This window comes from Malaya genurostris, chromosome 1 (genome assembly GCF_030247185.1).
Source record: "Malaya genurostris strain Urasoe2022 chromosome 1, Malgen_1.1, whole genome shotgun sequence".
In the NCBI taxonomy this organism is placed as follows: Eukaryota; Metazoa; Arthropoda; class Insecta; order Diptera; family Culicidae; genus Malaya; species Malaya genurostris.
In genome coordinates, this window is record NC_080570.1 from 126,028,361 (window position 1) to 126,048,879 (window position 20,519).

General features: G+C 38.2%; 1 protein-coding gene across 1 annotated transcript in view; it reads right to left on the reverse strand.

Annotated features, from left to right (window-relative positions):
- Window positions 1-9,830: 9,830 nt before the first annotated feature.
- LOC131425713 (serine/threonine-protein kinase D1) overlaps window positions 9,831-20,519 on the reverse strand; it is a 35,334-nt gene continuing 24,645 nt past the window's right edge. Inside the window, exons 5-9 of the mRNA XM_058587808.1 lie at window positions 18,955-19,852; window positions 18,262-18,752; window positions 18,012-18,195; window positions 11,441-11,623; window positions 9,831-11,363 (exon numbers count right to left, since the gene is read on the reverse strand). Coding sequence (XP_058443791.1) covers window positions 11,158-11,363; window positions 11,441-11,623; window positions 18,012-18,195; window positions 18,262-18,752; window positions 18,955-19,852 — 1,962 coding nt within the window. The 3' untranslated portion in view covers window positions 9,831-11,157. The remainder of the gene's footprint in view (window positions 11,364-11,440; window positions 11,624-18,011; window positions 18,196-18,261; window positions 18,753-18,954; window positions 19,853-20,519) is intronic.

Below are 20,519 nucleotides of genomic sequence, written 5' to 3' on the forward strand. Positions count from 1 at the left end.
CAATGAATCAAGAAAATGAAGCTTGGGAGAAGAAAATCATTTTCACTGTACATACCCACTCACTCCTAACTTTCTATTAAATGATCAATAACTACGCTGGCTCTGCTACTGAGGGAAAGGAAGGAATGTTAGTCCGATACTCGTTGTTTCTAGAGACCGCGGATAGGGATAGGAGATTTGTTAGTAGGGATAGGAGATTTGTTAGTAGGGAGGGAAAGAGATCCGGATATGTTTTGGTAAACAATATGATCTCAACAAAACCTGATTTTCGATAATCAGGAGAAAAATAATAAGTTAGAAAAAAATAAAATATATCCAAGGAACGATCTCACCAGTATCCCTTTTCTCCTGCTCGCTCTGCTGTCAGCAACGCGAGATGAAACACGACCACTGAAAAAACAAAATAAAAACACTCGCGAATGGGTCCGCTGCAGGCCAACCCTAGACCTTTAATCTGAATGACACGATCGACTTGTAAACTTTCACACATTCCGTAGAAATCCGACAGCACCGACAATGACATGCAGACGGCGCTTCGATCGGTTAACAGGTTAACATCGTTGAATTTTGGGGCCGCCGCTTGAGCATTTTTAGTTTCGCGGATCAATAGCGGCCCTTACACGATCATTAAAAGTGTCATTACTAAAAAGTAATGACACTTTTAATGATCGTGTAAGGTCTACGAGTTCAGTAATGACACGAGTAATTATGGAATTCCGGATTACTAACATTATTTCTTCTTCTTATTTTTTTGTGTGGAAGTGCTGAATATCTTTAGAACTATACGCGAAAAAATGACAAGGTATAGATTTAAATTGTTAATATTTCATTAACCTTAAAGTTTCAATGGCAAATCAAATTTTTTTTCAGCTAAACGAAAATAAAAATATTGCTATTGCTATTGTTGAAGTAGTTACAAATACTCATCATTAATAATGAACGTGTAATACTAAAAAGTAATGCAGTAATGACGAGCGTTTGAGCAGAAGTGTCATTACTTAGTAATGACACTTTTAATGATCGTGTAAGGGCCGCTAATATCATTCAATAAATAGCACTCTAACTACTAAACACATACTTGTCACACCTGCACTATCACTCAAAATAACACATTGAAATTATACTTTTTTGAGAGCAGCACCAGGTCACCGCATCGCACTCCCAGTGATGCCAACTCTCTCTCTGTATAGAAAGGAATCAGCAGTCAAAAGTTTTACATCACGAAGGTCATTATTTGGCAAGTGATTTGCAGTTGTGCCTGAACACGGAACCATTCGTTACATCCTCGACGTTGAAGAATGGCTGAAAATCGCGTATTACCCAGTGTGGAACGGTATGTTGCCAACCAAATAGATTTTATCTCCAATCAAATAAATCCTTTTAAATAGCCCAACATTTCGACCGATCTGAAAATCTTCAAACAAACAAAAATATATTCATTTGAATGGGACCTAGAATCCTAGTTTTCGATTCGATAATACTATTGTGAGCAGGGTTTCTCGATATTTCAAAGGTTTTCTTCGGCATGTTCGGATAGATTAATCGAATAATCGTGAAGTAGTCCAAAGTATATTTTTCGCCCCATTCAGTAAATCAGAATTATTTAGAATCTCTTTCGGGGTTCATAATCCTGTGTTAACCAACTGCCCATGAATATTTGTGGTACAGATACCTACACTAAGTATAATACAGCAAAATAGCAATACTGAACGCAATTGAGTTTATGTTTCGAAATAATTGGCGTTTGTTAGTTTCGTTGAAATTTACAGTTACTCATTATTAAAGTAGAAAGGTTTTTGCCATCCTATTCTTGTTTTGTGAGTTAGGTAAACTATTTATTTTCATTAAACTATTTGTGCAGATAGTTTCGGATTGCCCTGTACCGGTTTTATTTCGAGAATAGAGTGAATAGATTATTCTTGTTATTTGTTTTTGTTGTTCTTCATATGTTCGGTAGAGATAGTGCCGCAGTACAATACAAAACTGTGTACGTGTCTTATTAGTATTCAGTGTGTTTTTCGTTGCTAGATGATTTTTTCCGCGAAGCAGTTTTCATGTTTTGTAGAAATACAGTACCCGTGAGAAACTGAAATTTAGAATATTATCTAAAACATCTAAACTTTGAATTAAATGTTACATTTGACACCGCAACCTGTATTGTTCTCGTATTCTGAGCATATCGTTATGCATCCCTCAATTGATTATACTAATGTAATATTTGGCAAAATGTTATTTTTGTATGTAATTGGTACGATTTGTGTATATAATGCGAGACTCAATTGTTTTATGGCATATTCATGATTTTATTTGTTGGAAAATCTTGGATTCAGAGTGTGCTCACGATGCGCCTTCCATGCAAAATTATATGGGTTTTAGTAGTGTTTTGATAAGAACTGAAATTAAAATCGAAAATTGAGAAATGTTCATGGTTTGTGTTTGTACACGGAGAAACCTCAGATCACGAAATTGCAATATTGTGATTGCTGTTTTTTACCTTAACTGTTTCCACTAAAAATTATTGGTTACATTAGTTAAGGCTGTGAACCGTTTCGCGGTTAATTTTAACTTTTAGTTGAAATCTGACACACTTTGATGTTGTCGATGTTTATTTTCCGACACTGAAAAAAATCTTGCAAAGAAAATTCTAATATCAATTAACCGAGAAAGAAGACGGAAAAACGAAAAATCAAAATCCTTTTCATTGCAACAGATACATTTTATAATGGAAATTTTAAATGATAAGCAAATATCACTGTTTTGCTTTCTATTGTTATTCGTCTCTCAATTGAACACATTTATTGAATTAGGCATTTCGATACAATCTATTGAATAATTGGTTAGAAAAATTAACCTACAGACAACATTTCTTTATACAGTTCGCTTTCCTACCTCGTCCAAAAAAGTCGACAAAGCAAACCGCTTACGGCCGGGACGATGACAGAAGCAAAGAACAAAATGTTGTGATCAAAGGGACGATCAAAATGAACAAATCTAAGGAACGAATGTCTCTGCGAAAACATACCGTCGTTGATAACTTTAATCGGTCTTCTGTACAAGAAGTTGAAGTATTACTTATGGAACGAATGCACCTCTATCTAAAGAACCTGCATTCTCTTGAATTGGACGAAACGAATAGTTCATTCGTTCAATTGTTTCAATAAAGCAAAGCAATTGCATGCGCCTTCAACAACAATGTGCACTTTGATGAGCACGTCCAAGTAAAAAATAAGCATCAAAACGATGTCGTATCAAAGATAAACTCAAGATTACAATGCCCCATCAGGAATCAGTGAAAAATGTAGGGTCAGTAATCGTGAACTAGTTGGTTCAGTAATAATGTAATTTTATTGACCCTACACACTTAAATTGGATTACCGACCTCAGCTGTTCAAATCTCGGTAGGTGATTTTATCGGTAAAATTCACGTTTTATACCTGCGGTACCTTGAGGTACTTCTGTCAACAAATGTTCATTTGTGCTGATATATCAGTAGAATGGAAATATTCGGTAGTTCGGCTGTTCAAAACTCGTCAAAAGAGGCAAGAATTACCGAACGAAATTAAGTGTGTAGGCGTCGACTAGTTCCGACAAAATGCCATGGAAACAATACAAGTTAGAAAGGAAGCAAATATATGTTTACATTCAGCACATAAGGATATCTTGCCACATCTGGAGCATTAAATTCATGGGATGAGGCCATAACAAACTAAATAAATTCTAGCCAATGGTTCTAAGTAGTTTTTACTTTATTATTGTAAGAATCACTGGATATAAAGCAAAATTACTTAATATCGTTCATACTGTAACTTTATTTTTCCAAACATCAACAATCATTGTCATAGTTACGACGCATCTAGCGATCAGACGCTTGTTGTTTTGCTTCAAAAGACTGAAACTGACAGTGAACCGAGCTCATCGAGGGGTCCTATTCAAATGATACATAAGAAATCGCAGACTACTCTATCTAGAGTTTATTCTTTCGGTCGTATATTTGCTTTATATACAAATAAATAAATAACATTAAAGACTCATCAGTTCTACATTCTGCTGTAAAGCTGATATGAAACCACAAAGGGCGAAATATTTAGCTGTAATAATGCTGATATCGATTGCTTGATTTCGCACTAACAATGTTATTATAAAACACAATGTACAAATGTCATAATAGAAAGACCGACAACATTTTAAAAGCGAAAATGTTGCGGCTTCGACTCTTTATCATATCCTAAAATCCCCAACAACTGCTCGCAAGCAAGGTAGTGGAAGACCAGCCAAAATTATGGACGCAAAAGGACTCCTCCTCGTGCCTTCAACAACAAGGATTCACTGAGTCAAAGGGATGCCGCAAAAAAGTTCAACTGTTCTCACCAGTACATCTGAAAAACGTTGAAAAGAGTCGGAATAAAGTACCGAAAGAAGACACGAGCCCCGGGATATACTGACGCACAGATTTCAACGCTGAAGTCCCAATGTCGCTGGTTGATTAAAAATTACTCCGGAAAAAAGTTTGAAGTGGAAAGTGTTTTGACAACGAAAATTACTTTCCTCTTTCGAAGACGCAGATTCCCGCAAACGATCGATACTATTCAACGGATAGTTCTACTGTACATCCGAACATAAAATATTAGTTTAAACATAAGTTTGAACAGAAAGTGATGCTGTACATTGTCATTTCCGAGAAAGGCATTTCTAAGCCATGGTTCAAGCCCTCTGCTTTGGCAATCAATCAAGATGTGTACCACGACGAATGTTCGTAGAAAGTTTTGATCCCGTTTTTTCAAAAACATCATGCTGATGGACAACACGTGTTTTGGCCGGATAAAGCGTCATCGCATTGCGCCAAAAAACACAATCTCTCCTGAATACCCATCCTATCCCATTTGTACCCAAAAACCACAACCCGATAAATCTACCTCAGTGTCGCCTAATCGAAGATTTCTCCGGGGTTTTGAGCTCCTTGGTGTACAAAAATAACTGGAGAGCCATGAATTGCTAACAGTTGATTGGTACAATCAAGAGATGCATTCGCAAAGTTGACATGAAGGCCGTACAACGCTCCTGTTCCGACATCAAACGGAAGCTTCGCCGAACATCCGATTACGGACCGTTTTGAAATGTTTACTTTTTTTTTCCAACAATGAACAATGTATCTTTTATTTCAATAAATCAGATCTTCTCCAAGTATGTTTGTCTTATTTTGACAGCTTGAGAAAGAAATTCCAAAGTTTTAGTTGCCACCCTGCCCCCCCCCCCCCTCCCTTTCTCTACTCAAATTGATAAGTAGAAATATTCCCAAAAGTAGTAGGTGTAATGATATCGAAAATCCGTTTAAAATGAATTAAGATGTTCAAAATCTGACCTCTGTTTGAACGGTTTTATTGCCCATATTTTGAATTCGCACTCTTAAGGGCTGAGGCCAGTGTGTTTTAGGGTGATTTAGAGGGCTATTTTCACGCTTCAAATCTGATTTTCTCAGAAACGGTGACGAATATCAAAAAACCCAACTGACAATCTCTTAGAAAATTAGTTTAGATTATTCTGTAAAAATTTCAGAATGATTCATTGACTTTAGCAGTCGGAAAAGTCTTTTTTTCTGAAGGAAAAATTGCATAGCTGAATACGTCGTCTTTCAACTTGTTCATTGAATATCTCGCCTTCAAAAGCAGGGATTAAAAATCTATCCTGACAATGTCTAGATAATTTAATTTAGATGCGATTAGTGCATACAAACATATAGGGGAAGATGGGGTAAAACGCACCTCCGAGGCATAATGCACCTTTTGCTTTCCTCAAAAGTTACCAATTTTGTTCACTGAAATTTTAATGAAACTGAAAGTCCGCCATAACAACAGATTACTATGAAATTTTGGTAGCGATGGTTCAATCATATCTGAAAAAAAAAACAATTATATCTCTGTCATAAGTAATTTTTGATTTTCGTTCCATAGTAATTTTCTAGGGTGAGGAAGACGATTTTAATTATATAACCAGTGAACTTCTTTGCCAATCATTCGGGTTTCTAAAATTAGTTCTAATGCAGACGATGTATTTGCAATTGCATAGAAAAATCATCAAATTTATCGTCTCATATTTTTGGGGGTAAAACGACCCGAATTGTGTGAGGCAAAATGCTCAAGAATTCGCTTACAAAAATTATCCTTAAGTTATCAGTTTAATGAATAATAGTGAGCAATCATCCCCCTGGCAAATATTTCGTCAATGAAAAGTCTAATGCTTTCTTTAAATAAGAAGAAGAAGCTTTATGAGAGTGCATATTGCCCCGTGGTTGTCATGAGCTTTGATCCGTTGTTTTTATGGATTTTTACTCGTTGTTTAAGATCATCCTGCCTCTATGTTCAGATAATCGTCACTTCGCGTAATTTAAAATGGATATTTTTTATGTTTTCCACGATCGGGCGTCATGCCCCGCATATATTTCAATAGATAATTTACAGGGTTTTGGAAAATAAGATATTTAATGTATTTTTCAATGCATTCAGTGAGTATTTGTACGTAATTTTGAGAAATAATGATTACGGAAGATAGTCAAGCATGAAAATTCTTCCGTGTTATTCTCTATTGTTAAGATATAGCTACATTTCCTTAGGGGGTGCATTTTACCCCATCTACCCCTATGTTGTCGCGATGAAAATGAAGTGAATGTTATTTTTATGAAGGTAAGTCGATTTCTATGACGGCACCATTTTTCTGCTCTTGTTTCCTAGTAACTCCTTAAGGGCGGAGGCCAGTAGGTCGCGTGAAGTCACGTGGCTCGCTCTGCGTATTACATTTCACTCCATGCTCTCTCGCAAATGTGCAAAATGACTCTCGATGTGGCCGGTTTTGATATTTTCGGTTACAAGTTTGACTACACACTAAGATTTAATTCCTTTGTCCGGTAATATTTTTGATGAGATTTTTCGGTAATCTATAGAAATAACCGATATTTCGGTACATGGGCTTTATTTTACAACAATTATGCAAATTTTCACCGAACGATCAGTTTAACGTAAATTTTCATTACAGAATTCTGTATTAGATATACAATTGATACGGTAAACCTGAATAGTCGCCGAGTACGGTAAAAATCGTACTGTCCGTTTGGTAAAGTTATCTTCCAATAACCGAACTTCTGTGAAAACTGATTGTCATGAAACTAACTGTCAAACAGTTATTAAAATATTCAGTGAGTGTCTTTTGATTAACCAAACGAAAAAAATGTTGAAGGGTTCATCGAATGGATTGAGGTACAGGTGATAAAAGTTTTTAAGACATTAGAGCCACTAACAGCTTTTTGTTTACTTATAGGCAGAAAATAATTTTGTATCACTTGTCCACTTGCTGCCAATGCAAATCGTTCAAGGGTAATTTTGTTGAACTCGACGGATTGTGCAGTGTTTTGGAAGGCGTTCATAATCCCGGACAGTCGGAACATCTGACACTTTTTAAATTTCTCGTGGAATAAAACCATTTTCTCCATTCGTTTTTGTGAATATGTGTTGTTTTTTGAAATCCGAAAAACCAGAATTTTAACCAAAGGAAATCAAACAAACAAAAATTACCGAACAATCTGTTAGATCCATTTGGTTTACAGTTTACCGTAGTTGTTTGACAGTTCAGCAATTACCGAACGATCGGTAATCAATTCAATTACCGAACGTTCAGCTGTTGAAAATTCGGTGAAAAATTACCGAATACTGCGAAATTTTCTAAGTGTGTACATCACATAAAATCCAATAAAGCTATCGCTTGTTTGACAGCCGATTTTATTTCTCTCTCTTGTTTCGTTACGTTACCAGAAAACTGGAGAAAAAAAAAATGGCGCGTTCATAGAAATCGACTTACCTTCACAAATATAACATCCACTTCATTTTAATCGCGAAAACACTGGCCTCAGCCCTTAAAGACACTCAAAGACGTAGTCCTACACCAAAAAAAAAACAAACACACTTGTATTTCCAAATCGTGGTTATTTTGAGGCTTTGGTTGCGAATAACAGATGAAAGTTAGACTGACTGCTCTCACTACAGCATGATTTGGATTTGTGATTTTACGTTTCGTCTTCAACTCTTTAGTGCAAAGCTGTTCAAAAGATCCATAGTTACTTAGCAGTTCATACTAAGTACCTTGTCGAAGGCATGATTCGAAGGTGTTAAATCAGGTTCACAAAGGTCCAGTGTCTTTCTGACAAGATATGGTAAGATATTGTGCTCGCAGAAAAAAAAATCAGAAGCGACGTCTCTCTCGCCTGATTATATCCCTCCAGCGATGTACATTGTACACCAATGCTATGTAGACTGCCATGCAATACATTAATCATTTATAATTATTCGAAATTTCACTACCTCGTAACATTCAGTCTCAAACCCATTAGTGGAGGCAAGAAAATTTATTCATTTATGTTAAAGCATATGTTCATAATCAAGACAACCAAATATACATGATATGACATGGTTCTATCAGTTGATGAATAGCAAATGACAGTTCAACTGATGTCGCTTGGAATCGTCGCTGCGCTGGACTTTCCAGCGAATTGTAGGTTAGTGAAGCAACGTCCCTCTCGCCTGATTATGTTGCTCCAGCGAAGTTCACTGTGCCCCAATGGTATGTAGACTGTAATGCGATATATTAATCATTCATAATTGTACGAAAATTCACTCGCTTGTAACGTTCAGTGTCAAACCCATTGATTCCCAAACATACATTATCAACTTTAAGCGCATACAGAAAGTAATATTCCATCGTTATGTGCTTCGATAGTGGAGGCAAGACAATGTATTCATTTATGTTAAAGCACGTGGTTCATAAACAAGACAACAAAATATATATAAAGTAACATGATTCTATCAGTTGATGTATAGGAAATGGCAGTTCAACTGACGTCGCTCGGCAACGTAGCTGCGCTGGACTGTCCAGCGAATTGCAGATTAGTGCTGCAGCGACAATATCACTGCGGCAGCCTGAGAGATGCTACAGTTACACCGCGAGAATAAGGTTTGTTTAAATCAATCGAAAAACGTACTATTATTAGCGGCCGTTACACGAGAATTACTGCACCATACACCTTCATTAGAATGATATTATTTTTTAGTAATGACATTTTTATTGACTCGTGTAAAGTGACCCATTCTGCGGTATTAAACGCAAATTGGAAAAAAGGTATGTCCAAAAATCACCACTGAGGTTGACCAGCCTAGGTTCTACAGAGATTGATGGGAATGTCGGTGAGTATGCCATCGGAGCAATGAGGATGAGAATCTAACATAAAAATAAACAAAGCAGATGTAGTCTGAATGAATTGAATGATTTAGAGTAACCTAAACATAGGAATTGTGATTACAAATGAAATATGTTTTCCTAAAACGACATGACCATGGAAGGGTTGCAACTATCGAATGCAAGTAATCAATCTTGTTAGGAATGATTGCAATAGTCATTCATTATTTTGGACATCGTACAGTAGTTCCAGCAATCATTGTTCTTATTTTTCAAACTAAGTATCTCGCTTTTAAAGTATTTAAATCATGTTTGATGCTTTGGACCAACAGAAAGTTACCGAACTATCATGTATTGTATTTATTAGCTAATAATAATACTAATAATAATAATATTTGGTTACGTCGATGCAGATTCGGTGAGAAATGGCATTATGAGTTATCGTTTAGCGTTAGTTAGATTTGAATTTGACACATCCTTGCAATTTTTTTTTCAGGCACTTTGAAGTTTGATGAGAAATGTATTGCATTAAAAAAAACAATAGATTGATTCTCATGAAGGTATGAAACCAACTGTTTTCTTTCTCCATCCATCGTAAAACGGTAAACTTGCAGTCAACTAAAATAAAGAAAATGAATTTTATTTCCGCAGAAACTTAAAGTAGGTATAAACAAAGGTCAGGCTACTAAGGAATGTTATGTTTCGTAACAATAATACAGATTGATCGTGATGCTTTTTTTTTTCGTAAAAACGCAGACTCAAGTAGAAGAAATAAAATAAAACGATTTTTTTTTTCATTTTACATTCATCACTTGCTTCAGCCTATTAAAATAATATTAAAAACATTAAGACTAAGAGTAAACAGTGGTGTAAGTTTAACTTCAAGGAAGGAAGCACAGACAAAGTAGAGTATTCTTTTTTTTTTTTTGCAAGTAGAACGTTACCCGAACGTTTCTAGGTAATGGGTTTCAATTTAAAAAAAAATGGTTCGATTTTGCTTCAAACTTTATGTTGCGTCATAGGTGAGATTCGAATCAAATCATTACAAAAAAAAAACAGTTCCGCGCAGATGAAAATAAGTACCACTTCTGAGAAACGAAACAGGTATATTCAGAATACATAAAGTTTAAAGCAATTTAATTTGAAATAATAATAATAGTTCACAAAAGAGATTGATCAAATAACTATGAAACAGATCTGGTAACAGGTAGTACGTAAAAAGTTGGTACAAATAACCTGTGAGTTCTTCACGGATTTTGTCTAAATGTAAGAAAACTAAATTTAACATGTTCCGATGGATGTTTTGTTTTTGTTTTCAAGGTTCAGTATTCAATATTGGTTAAAATAATCTATGCGTTTGAAGTGAAACTCGCAGTAGGAAAATTAGACTGTATAGCGAATCCAAGGTTATCAATTCCTTTAACTTGTTGTTTTTTTGTTTGTTCACGTAAAATTTTTATTTTTGCAGTCACTTAAATGTCTACTATGGGTATATGATTGATTCAAACGGTTTAACTACCGATGAGCAGTTAAAAGTTTTGCTCGCTAAATTTGAACTGTGAAATTACAATATTTTTAGAACTTTCGCACTCACTCAATTCATCGGGAGTGTCAAGTTCAGTCGACTAACTTCATATTATTACAAATACAATACAACGGTTCGCTCCAACTTATAATGGGCAAATGCTGCAAAGGAGACAACTTCCTTCGCGAATCTCACTCTTTTTGTGTAAGCAAATCCATATACCTACATTCTACTGGTGGTATTTCCTAGGCCTTAATTAGCCGGCACAGGCGTCCCCGGACCCATTTGAACGCTTTACCGCGCAAATCGTTCATCTTGGGCGAGGGTTGATTGCTGCAGGTGCTGTTGCTACTGCTGCTGCCACCGCAATTGCCGGCAATTGCAGTGCCACCGTTCGAGGCTTCTACCGTTTCCGGTCAAGGGATGCCACCGCCAACCAGCGACGTACCCCAGCGTGCATCGTCCGACTCGTGTGTCAGATACCGTAGACCCACCTGAACCTCCAGTGCCCTCAGGTCGTTCCAGGTTTGCAGATCTTGTAGCCAACAGTGCAGCAGGCTTTTGTCGACGGTGAACCGTTTCCGTTGCTTTACCTGAAGCAGATTGTTGATGAGATCGATTGCTGGAGGTAATACAGAAAGAAAAACCGTAGATTAGTTTATATTTCGGAAGTAAATAGGGTACGATGATGGAACGAACCGTCAGATGAAATTTCCTTCCACGGGTTTGGCGGATACATGAAGGCAGCGTTTTGAATCTGATCGTTGATATCTTCGTCCTCATTAAACGGAAATGTGCCACTCAAGCTCACGTAGATGATGACTCCGACGCTCCACATGTCCAACGAACGATTGTAGCCTTTGTTTCGGAGGACTTCAGGTGCTGCGCGAGAATTTGCAATAACAGTTAAATATTTTGCGATTGATAAGGACTAATGACTTAATTTGATAACGTTAAAAATATAACTAGATTTAAAATTGTTGCATGACTTATGAACAAATATTTTGGAAATATATTCTCATTATCGTTCAACAATGGTTGAGGGGTCGTTGGTTAACCTTTTTCATCTTCATCCATGTTTTCATTACTGTTACTTTCATAATTCGCTAGTTGATGAGGATCGTTCAGGCATTCGATGAAGCGAAAAGTAAACAAATCGACGTTTCTATGAGCACCGTTTAGGCAGCAAGGGTTTCTATCTACCGAGCAGTATTTTGAATGAAAAAGCGAACAGTAAATGGATTTTGAATAATATAGATTCGTGTATCAAAAAAGGGTTCATTTCTGAACTTCACAAACCGGTAGCGCCCGAAAGTTTTAGCATCTCATAAAAGTCCCTATGTAAAAATTTGAGCCAAATCGGAGCATGGGAAGGGGAACAGAACGGCGATCAAAATTTGAAAATTGGTAATATTTTCAAGTCAAAGAGTCGATTTGTTTTTGAAAAATATATTATTCGAGATGACATGAAATATCGACGTATCATGCAATTCTAGAAAATCTGGCTTTAAAAATATTTGGTCGATTTCGGAATTTTCATGTATTTTTTTTTATTTCAATTATAGAGGTTTTAACCTTAAGGTCATTCGCCTCCCCACCTTTGTTTCAACCGGACCACATTCCTAAACCATTTTTACTAGTCTGTTGTCCATCCCACTTCCAAACAGCGGCTCAATTCGTGGTTCAAACTAGAGATGATCTAGTTTCGGGGACCTCGATATCGTCGCCGTATAGCAATATTCGTGGTGAGGGACATGGCTTTTTCTGCCTTTCTCATATAGAAAGGTTATGCAATCACTGTGAAAACCGACTTTTTAACCGAATGTCATATTCTATTCGACTTACTTCGACGAACTGAGCAAATGTCTGTGTGTGTCTGTACGTGTGGGTGTATGTAACAAAAATGTGCACTCGATTTTCTCGGAGATTACTGAACCGATTTTCACAAACTTAGATTCAAATGGAAGGTCTCTTGGTCCCATAGGTTCAAAATTAGAATTGAATTTGAATCCCATAGGTTGCTATTGAATTTTACCCGGATCGGACTTCCGGTTCGGTAGTAACGGAGTAAAATGTGCAAAAAAAATGAAGAAAAAGTGCACTCGATTCTCTCAGAGACCGCTCAACCGATTCTTTTCTACAATTAAAGGTCTTATGGTTCCATAGGTTGGTATTGAAATTCATCTGGATCCGACTTCTGGTTCGGGAGTTACGGGTTAAAATGTACAAAATGAACTAAAAACGTTTCATCGATTTTTTCAGAGAACGCTCCTCCAATTTTTACAAACGTAGATTCAAATGAAAGGTCTTACAACCCCTTATAATCCCACCAAATTTTATCCAGATACGACTTCCGGTTCCGGAATTAAAATTTGATATTGATAGGTATAAAAATTTCATTTCCAGGGGCGTGTTTTTATACATGACACGGAACACATTCAAAAAAAATGTTGAAATAAGAGCACCAACTTTTCTCCGAGATTGCTGAGTATAAATTTAAATGAAAGGTCTTGTGATCCCATAAAAAATTTCTGAATTTTGTTTGGATAGGACTTCCGGTTTCAGAGTTAAGGGGTAATATGTGCAAAAATAGAAATAACCTTACTGATTTTTCTCAAAGATGGCGTGACAAATTTTTACAAACTTAAATTCAAATTATTCTATCAAATTCAATTCTATCAAAAACTTCTGAATTTAATCTGGATCCGACTTGCGGTTTCGGAATTATAGGGTAAAGTGTATTAAAAATTTTATACCATCACTTGAAGGGACGAAACAAATTACTTAAAAAAATCTAAATCAGTTCGTTTTTACATCTTATCGTATTTACATCAGTCAGTCGATAAAACAAAACCGCTTACGTTCGGGACGGCAGAAACCAAGTACAGTATTGTGTAGTGGACAATAGAACTACCGAGAAATAAGTGAGCAAAATGAACAAAAGCTACCGCCGCCAATATGAAATAATACCATTATTGTTGACTTCAGACATTGCAAAATTCGACCTTCGATACGAGAACTTGAAGGTTTACTTAAGGAGCAAACGCATCTTGATATTAAACGTGTGCATTCACTTCAATGCAGCGAGACGAATAATGTTGTTTCATTCAGTTTTATGAAGAGATGGATGCAATTCAATTCGCTAGTATTCGCAAAACTATATCCCAGTACGAAGAGATTCTTTACATCGAGAAAGAAAAGTGGAAGAACTTTTTACCAGGTATTCTAAATGGAGTACGCTTCGCTGACGATATTGATATTGTGACACGTAAACTTGAGAAGATGACGGAAACCTACATCGCACTGAAAGCTGAAGCTAGGTGTATCGGACTGGCCATAAATGCGTGAAAAACAAAATACATGAGAGGAAGAGGCTCTAGAGAAGAAACACTACGCCTCCCACCACGAATATTGATAGACGGTGACGATATCGAGGTGGTTGACGAGTTCGTGTATTTGGGCTCACTGGTGAACGCCGATAATGACACCAGCAGAGAAATACAGAGACGTATTTTGGCAGGGAATCGTGCGTACTTTGGACTCAGAAAAACCCTCCGATCGAAAAAAGTACGCAACCGCACGAAATTGACCATCTACAAAACGCTCATTAGACCGGTTGTTCTCTATGGCCACGAGACTTGGACTATGCTGACAGAGGACCAACGCGCCCTCAGTGTTTTCGAAAGAAAGGTACTGAGGACCATCTATGGCGGAGTGCAGATGGAAGACGGAACGAGGAGACGGCGTAAGAATCACGAATTGCAACAGCTACTAGGAGAACCACCCATCGTACGTCAGCTAAAATCGAACATCTGCGATAGGCAGGGCATGTCACTAGGATGTCGGACGACAGCCCAGTGAAAATGGTTTTTGAATCTAATCCGACTGGTACAAGAAAAAGAGGAGCGCAGGGAGCAAGGTGGATCGATCAAGCATCCGTGCCTTGAGTTGCTGGCGACGAGCAGCCATGAACCGAGGTAGGAGGACGTATTCTTGACACAGCAAAGGACACCCCAGGACTATAGCTGTTAGGTAAAGTAAGTAAGTAAGTTGTTTCAATCTGCACCAAAGGACAACAGCGCTCCTTCCTCACCAACCCTAAAAAGTACAGGTGTGTAATGTCATAGACATAACTGGATGTCGTGAATACGAATAAAACTGACACTCTTACTTTATACTTTAGAATATAAATTAGTTGATCGATAGTGTGAATTGTGCAAGTTTTGTCCGTTTACACTACTAGAATTTGAAACGATACACCTAAACTACAGTACAGATAAGTTACATTAAACATTCTGACACACTAATATTACGAAATAACCAGTATAGTTCCTTATGATAAAATAATGGAAAAGAACCTTTTTTTTGGGCGTTCGTGATGGAGACTGACGAGTTTAGTTCAAATTCAGATGGATACCATTGACTTCCAATGGATACCGCTGACTTCCGTCTTCTTGCGGTAACAAGCTTTGTATTCCTCGATCGCACCATATTTAACACGATGACAACGACAGCCAAATTCAAAATGAATGGCTTCTGAGTCGGTGCTATGTATTTTATGTAGCAAATCAGCAAAAAGTTTACTACAAACTACAACTGGTTGAAAAATGAGCCATATACAGTAGAGTGAAGTAAAATTTCGTATAATTCTTTGGGTATAAAATTATGGTTCTAAATGGCAATGTCGGCTATTTTATTTCGGATTTCAATATTTTAGTAAAAGATACTATCAAAATGCTGTACGGGATTAATTTCTAACAGCCCAGAAAAGCCAAATTGTATAATTTTGTGAGATATTAAATACTGATCAGATATAAACGATTTTAAACACTTGCGAATTTAGAACTGTGAAAATTGCAAAAAACTGACCAAATTATCTTAGATTTGCACTACACTGATAATTTTAATTTTCGATTTACAGAGAAGCAATCTTCATTTAGAGCCATTAGAAGGGCTGATTTTGCAGAATGTTCCACATTGTTGTCCATTATCCGTTGTATTTTGCTCTAATGCAAACGACCACCAACAGGATGATGATATCGATCTTCTTCGAAGGGAAACTGGCTCTGCGACCTGACAACTGCTCCACCTGACGACCGAAGTCCAAATGAGGGCATGACCTGAGCGTTTGAGGGTTGATATCACGCAAAAGGTCTGCTTTCATAATTGACGACTGCTCCACCTGACGATTGAAGTCCAAATGACAGCACGACCTAAGCGTTTGAGGCTTTATACCACGGAAAAGGTTTGCTTTCATTGCCAACTGCTCCACTGGACAACTGAAGTCCAAAATTTGGACTCCAAATGGGAGTTGCGACCTGAGCGTATGAGGTTTTCAACCACGCAGAAGGTGCACTCTCCGAAGCTGCTGGTTGATTAAATCATTCCCACGACGTCTGGCTCCATCCAACGCACAAGAAGAAATGATCGATTTTCGACCACGGTTCCCCTTTTATACACAGTCAGTTGAAGATATGTGCCTGACTACCTCAAAATCGTCGTCCTTGCGCGAAAAACCCAGACGAAAGTAGAAAGTTTTCCGCGTTGTTTTCAAATTTTGAGAAAACTTAATTTTTGAGTTGTTTGTGGTTATCTCACACTGTTCAAAAGATTATCCTAAATTCCTGATCATATTTTTGAAGAAATAGTGAAAGAATTATGTTGCTGTCATAAATACAAGTCGAGATATTCACGATTAAGTTCTGCCCATTCTTCCATATGGCTAATTTTGAAAAGGCAGTAAGTCGTATTCACGACAAAAAATCCAGTACAACGGAGACAGCCATTAACAGCTTGCTCCTCAACGAAACCAATTGTACCCTATGTAGGACAACAACGTATCCAACGCTTGGACAAATGTAAGCAATAACGATGATTCCGACAACAACAGTGACACCGAACCAATGGACGGGAGTGTGAATAGCGAGCCACTGATCCCCTTTTATTCGATGGACAGCCATGAAAACGCCTCCCCGCCAATAAAGAAAATGACAACCAGATCCAGCAATAAAAAATCGGCTTCCTGTCCGATGTATGTTTCCATCATCTCAAAATTACATGTCATAATATCAAATTACATGTCATAATATCAACTGATGTTTGCAAGATCGAACCCCTCTCTTTCCGATTTAAACTTTCCAAAGCAATACCGCCCGGGTTGGCGGTTCAATGCATAGGGCGCTGGTCTTACAAGCCAGTTGTCGTATGTTCGAGCCCCGACCTGGAAGGGTTCTTGGTGTCAGTAGGATCCATAGTACTAGCCATGCAATGATTCTGTACACTAAGAATCGGCTGCGAAGTCTGTTGAAACAGAAAGGCCAAATTCCACAAAAGGAATGTAATGCCAGGACTTTGCTAAAGCAATATTAAACAAGGGACATGAGAATCTATCGCCTTACCGTAGCCCACTTCGAAACTTCGAGCTCCCAGATACTCGGACGTAATAGTTCAGTCTATCCTTCGTTGCTTTGATTAATCACGGGAACCCGCATTCATGCATATCTGATTTCGGTTGATTGTATACTGCATTGACATCAACACTTCGAATTCTTCCCTACCAAATCAACTCCGTAGCTTACTCGAGAAGAAAAGGAATGTAGCGAGCAAGTTGGAACGATCAAGTGGAGCACATTCTACGAAGTATCTGTCCCTTGACTGGCTGGCTACGAACAGTCAGGTGGAGACGTATGCTTGATACAGTGTAGAACATTCCAGGACAATTGTTGCTAGGTAAGATAAGTGAGATCTTTACGGCGAACAACTCTTCATAAAGTATTTAAATGGAAATGGCTCTTTTGTACTTGTGAACTAGTGGGACATCTTCCGGTTCACTTTACATTACCGCGAAGATAGACAATTACCCTTAGAGACAGGGCTCCTGAATAACGAATGTGGTAATAGATCTGGACAGTTGATAAACGGGGACCTTTCAGACAAAAATTGAAATCGTTGAAATACAGTGAAAATATAAAAGTTCAAAGATGGTTTGAGAGAATCTTTGGAAACATGATCGTCAATATAGATTGCTAACAACAATTCCTGACTTGTTCTAATATTGTCAACACAACAACACTTTTGTTAACTCGTAAACGCCTCTTTCTTGATTTCGTTTCTGGTATGTGTATTCGGAACCACATACCTAATTGGGAACAGTTTGTTAGGAAATAGAAGAGATTTCAAGAAGCATAGTAAAAAATCTGTAGATCGAATTTGTTTAAAATCACCAATTACAACGCTAGCAATGCACGAGTTGAATAACTTTCAATCTTACCTAAATATGCAGGTGTCCCAACAACCGAACGTCTGAATGACTTTTCACCGATAATGCGAGCAAAGCCAAAGTCGCAAAGTTTCACTTGAGGAAACTCGTTATCGGAGGAAAGGAGCACATTCTCCGGTTTCAAGTCACAATGTACAATGTTTCTGCTGTGCAAGTATTTAAGGGCAACGAGGATCTAGCGATGGATAAAATGGAATTTAAATTATGTCGAAATCGTTCGTTTGAATCTGCGTAAACTTACCTGCGTGATCAGAAACTTGGTGACTCTTTCGCTCAACCGTCCGTTCTGATGCGATAGAATCATTTCAAGCATGTCACCTTTTAGTTTTTCCATTACGACAAAAATTCTTTCTGGCGTTTCGAACATTCGCTCCAGGTTGACAACGCCGGCATGTGATAGGTTCTGTAGGATAGCGACCTCGTTTTTCAGCTGAGCTTCCTGCTTGGTTGGGAACCGTAGCTTATCGATCACTTTGATAGCCACCGTGCGGTGCGTTTTCCGATGAAGCCCACCGTACACGATGCCAAACTGACCCGAACCGAGCACCTCGTCGGGGAATATTTGATACAATTGACTCATATCCGTAACTTTCTCTTCCGGTTCACCACTGTTCGATTCAGATCTTGTACTTGTCACAGGCATTAGCGCTTGTTTGATGGCAGTTTCCCAACTTTTCGCCAGATACGCTCCGACTCCGCTGTCAGGCGGCGGAAGCGATAACATTGGATCACCTGAAAACAAATGTTGATTTATGTTTGCAGCCTACTTGGATTTTTTTTTGTTTCGATTATAGAGGTTTTAACTTTGAGGTCATTCACCTCTTCGGGCCAGAAAAAGCTCCTGACCCTATGTGCGGGGTTGGGAATCGAACCCAGGCGGGCTGCGTGAAAGGCATCGACTTAGCCTACTTGGATTGTTTGATGCGCAACTTACCTTCCTTGAGATTATACAGCGGGTCCTGCCCGACAAAATAATCCACGTTGGCGGTTCGAATCTCGAAGCAATGAAGTACCTCGCCCTGCATATTTCTCGCCGGATCGACTGTTAGAATTTCGTTCAATGGAATTTCTCGATAGTATTTGGTGCCCTGGTCTGACACAAACAGCGTGATGGCCTTCGAATCCAATCGCCAGTAGTGTCGTTTTACTGATTTGTCCTTGTTGGTAAAATGTACCAACCAACCTTCCTTAACGGCACGACCATCGCGCCTTTTTGTGTGTTTGACTGACTGAACTATTCTCATCAGTGGTATGTTGGCACTGGGGGAAGACGAAGAATCGCTTGATTGCCGCGATTGTTCACAGATCACTTCTAAACGATTCCCACATTCGGCCGATTCATCGTCGTGAAGGTTCGAGATGAGACCATTGATTTTAACCGGTGGTCCACTGTTGATCAAATTCACGTTCCGATTCTGCTGACTGCTATTATTGTTATTGTTTACTGCACCAGTGCAGGTACTCTCGTCGACGTCGCTCTCATCACCGGGGTCCTCTTTGTAAACCATTCCCCGATCGCCGACCAAACATCGGTCGTCGTGTGGATCCACCGGCTGGGTATTTTCCCCTGTGCAATCTTTTGGCACCAACTCGACACATTTCTTGTGCGCATTGTAGTGACAGTCCCGACACTGGACGCCCTGCTTGAACAAACCCCGCAGTAGCTTTTTACAATACTGACAAACCGTGGGACGGGTGTAGGTGTGAATGGAGAAACTATGAGGTATCCTTATGTTACCGACGGCACCGCTGCGGCTGCCCAGCGACGGAGATCGATTCTGACGAATGCTTCCCGTGGCAGCACCCTGGGAACCGGTGCTCGATACGTTGAGCTGTGGGTATTAGTAAAAAAAGCATTAGTTCGGTGCAATCATCGATTGAGGATACGTATTGACCGATTTTATTGTGGAGAATAATCATTGTTTAATTTCAATGGTATCCAATTGGTACCGATTCTGTAGTTTAAAACTTGTTAATCTCTAGGCAGCTAACTGCCGAGAGAAAGAAAAGGGAATCAAATTTATATGTCGTTATGTGCTTCAAATATTCTCATTCTAAGACAAATTTGTCTTGCACGCATAAAATAAAAAGCAGCGAAGAATGTATTAGTAGATTCGGGTTCTCCACGATTATTGCTTATTCATTTTCACCCTTCTATTTTTTGTGTTGTGAAGATTTCAACGTTATTCGAGTAGTCAGTAGTATAAGAGTGTCAGTAGTATAAGAAGTCGCACCGAAGATGGATGAATGAATTAGTAACACGAAGAATATGTGCAATATTTAATGCAACTATGCAATGAAGACCGCGAAAATATTACCACAGAGGCGGGACTCGAACTCGTAGCTAGCTCCTAACCGGGAAAATTGTTTTGCCAATTAAACTACTCTACTTTAAAAACACATGAAGAGAACCTCTAATTGACTAGAAGAACCAAGCATGATTCGCTTTACTTGGCCACCACAGCATTCAATTATAGTTCTATATATATGGAAACTCAG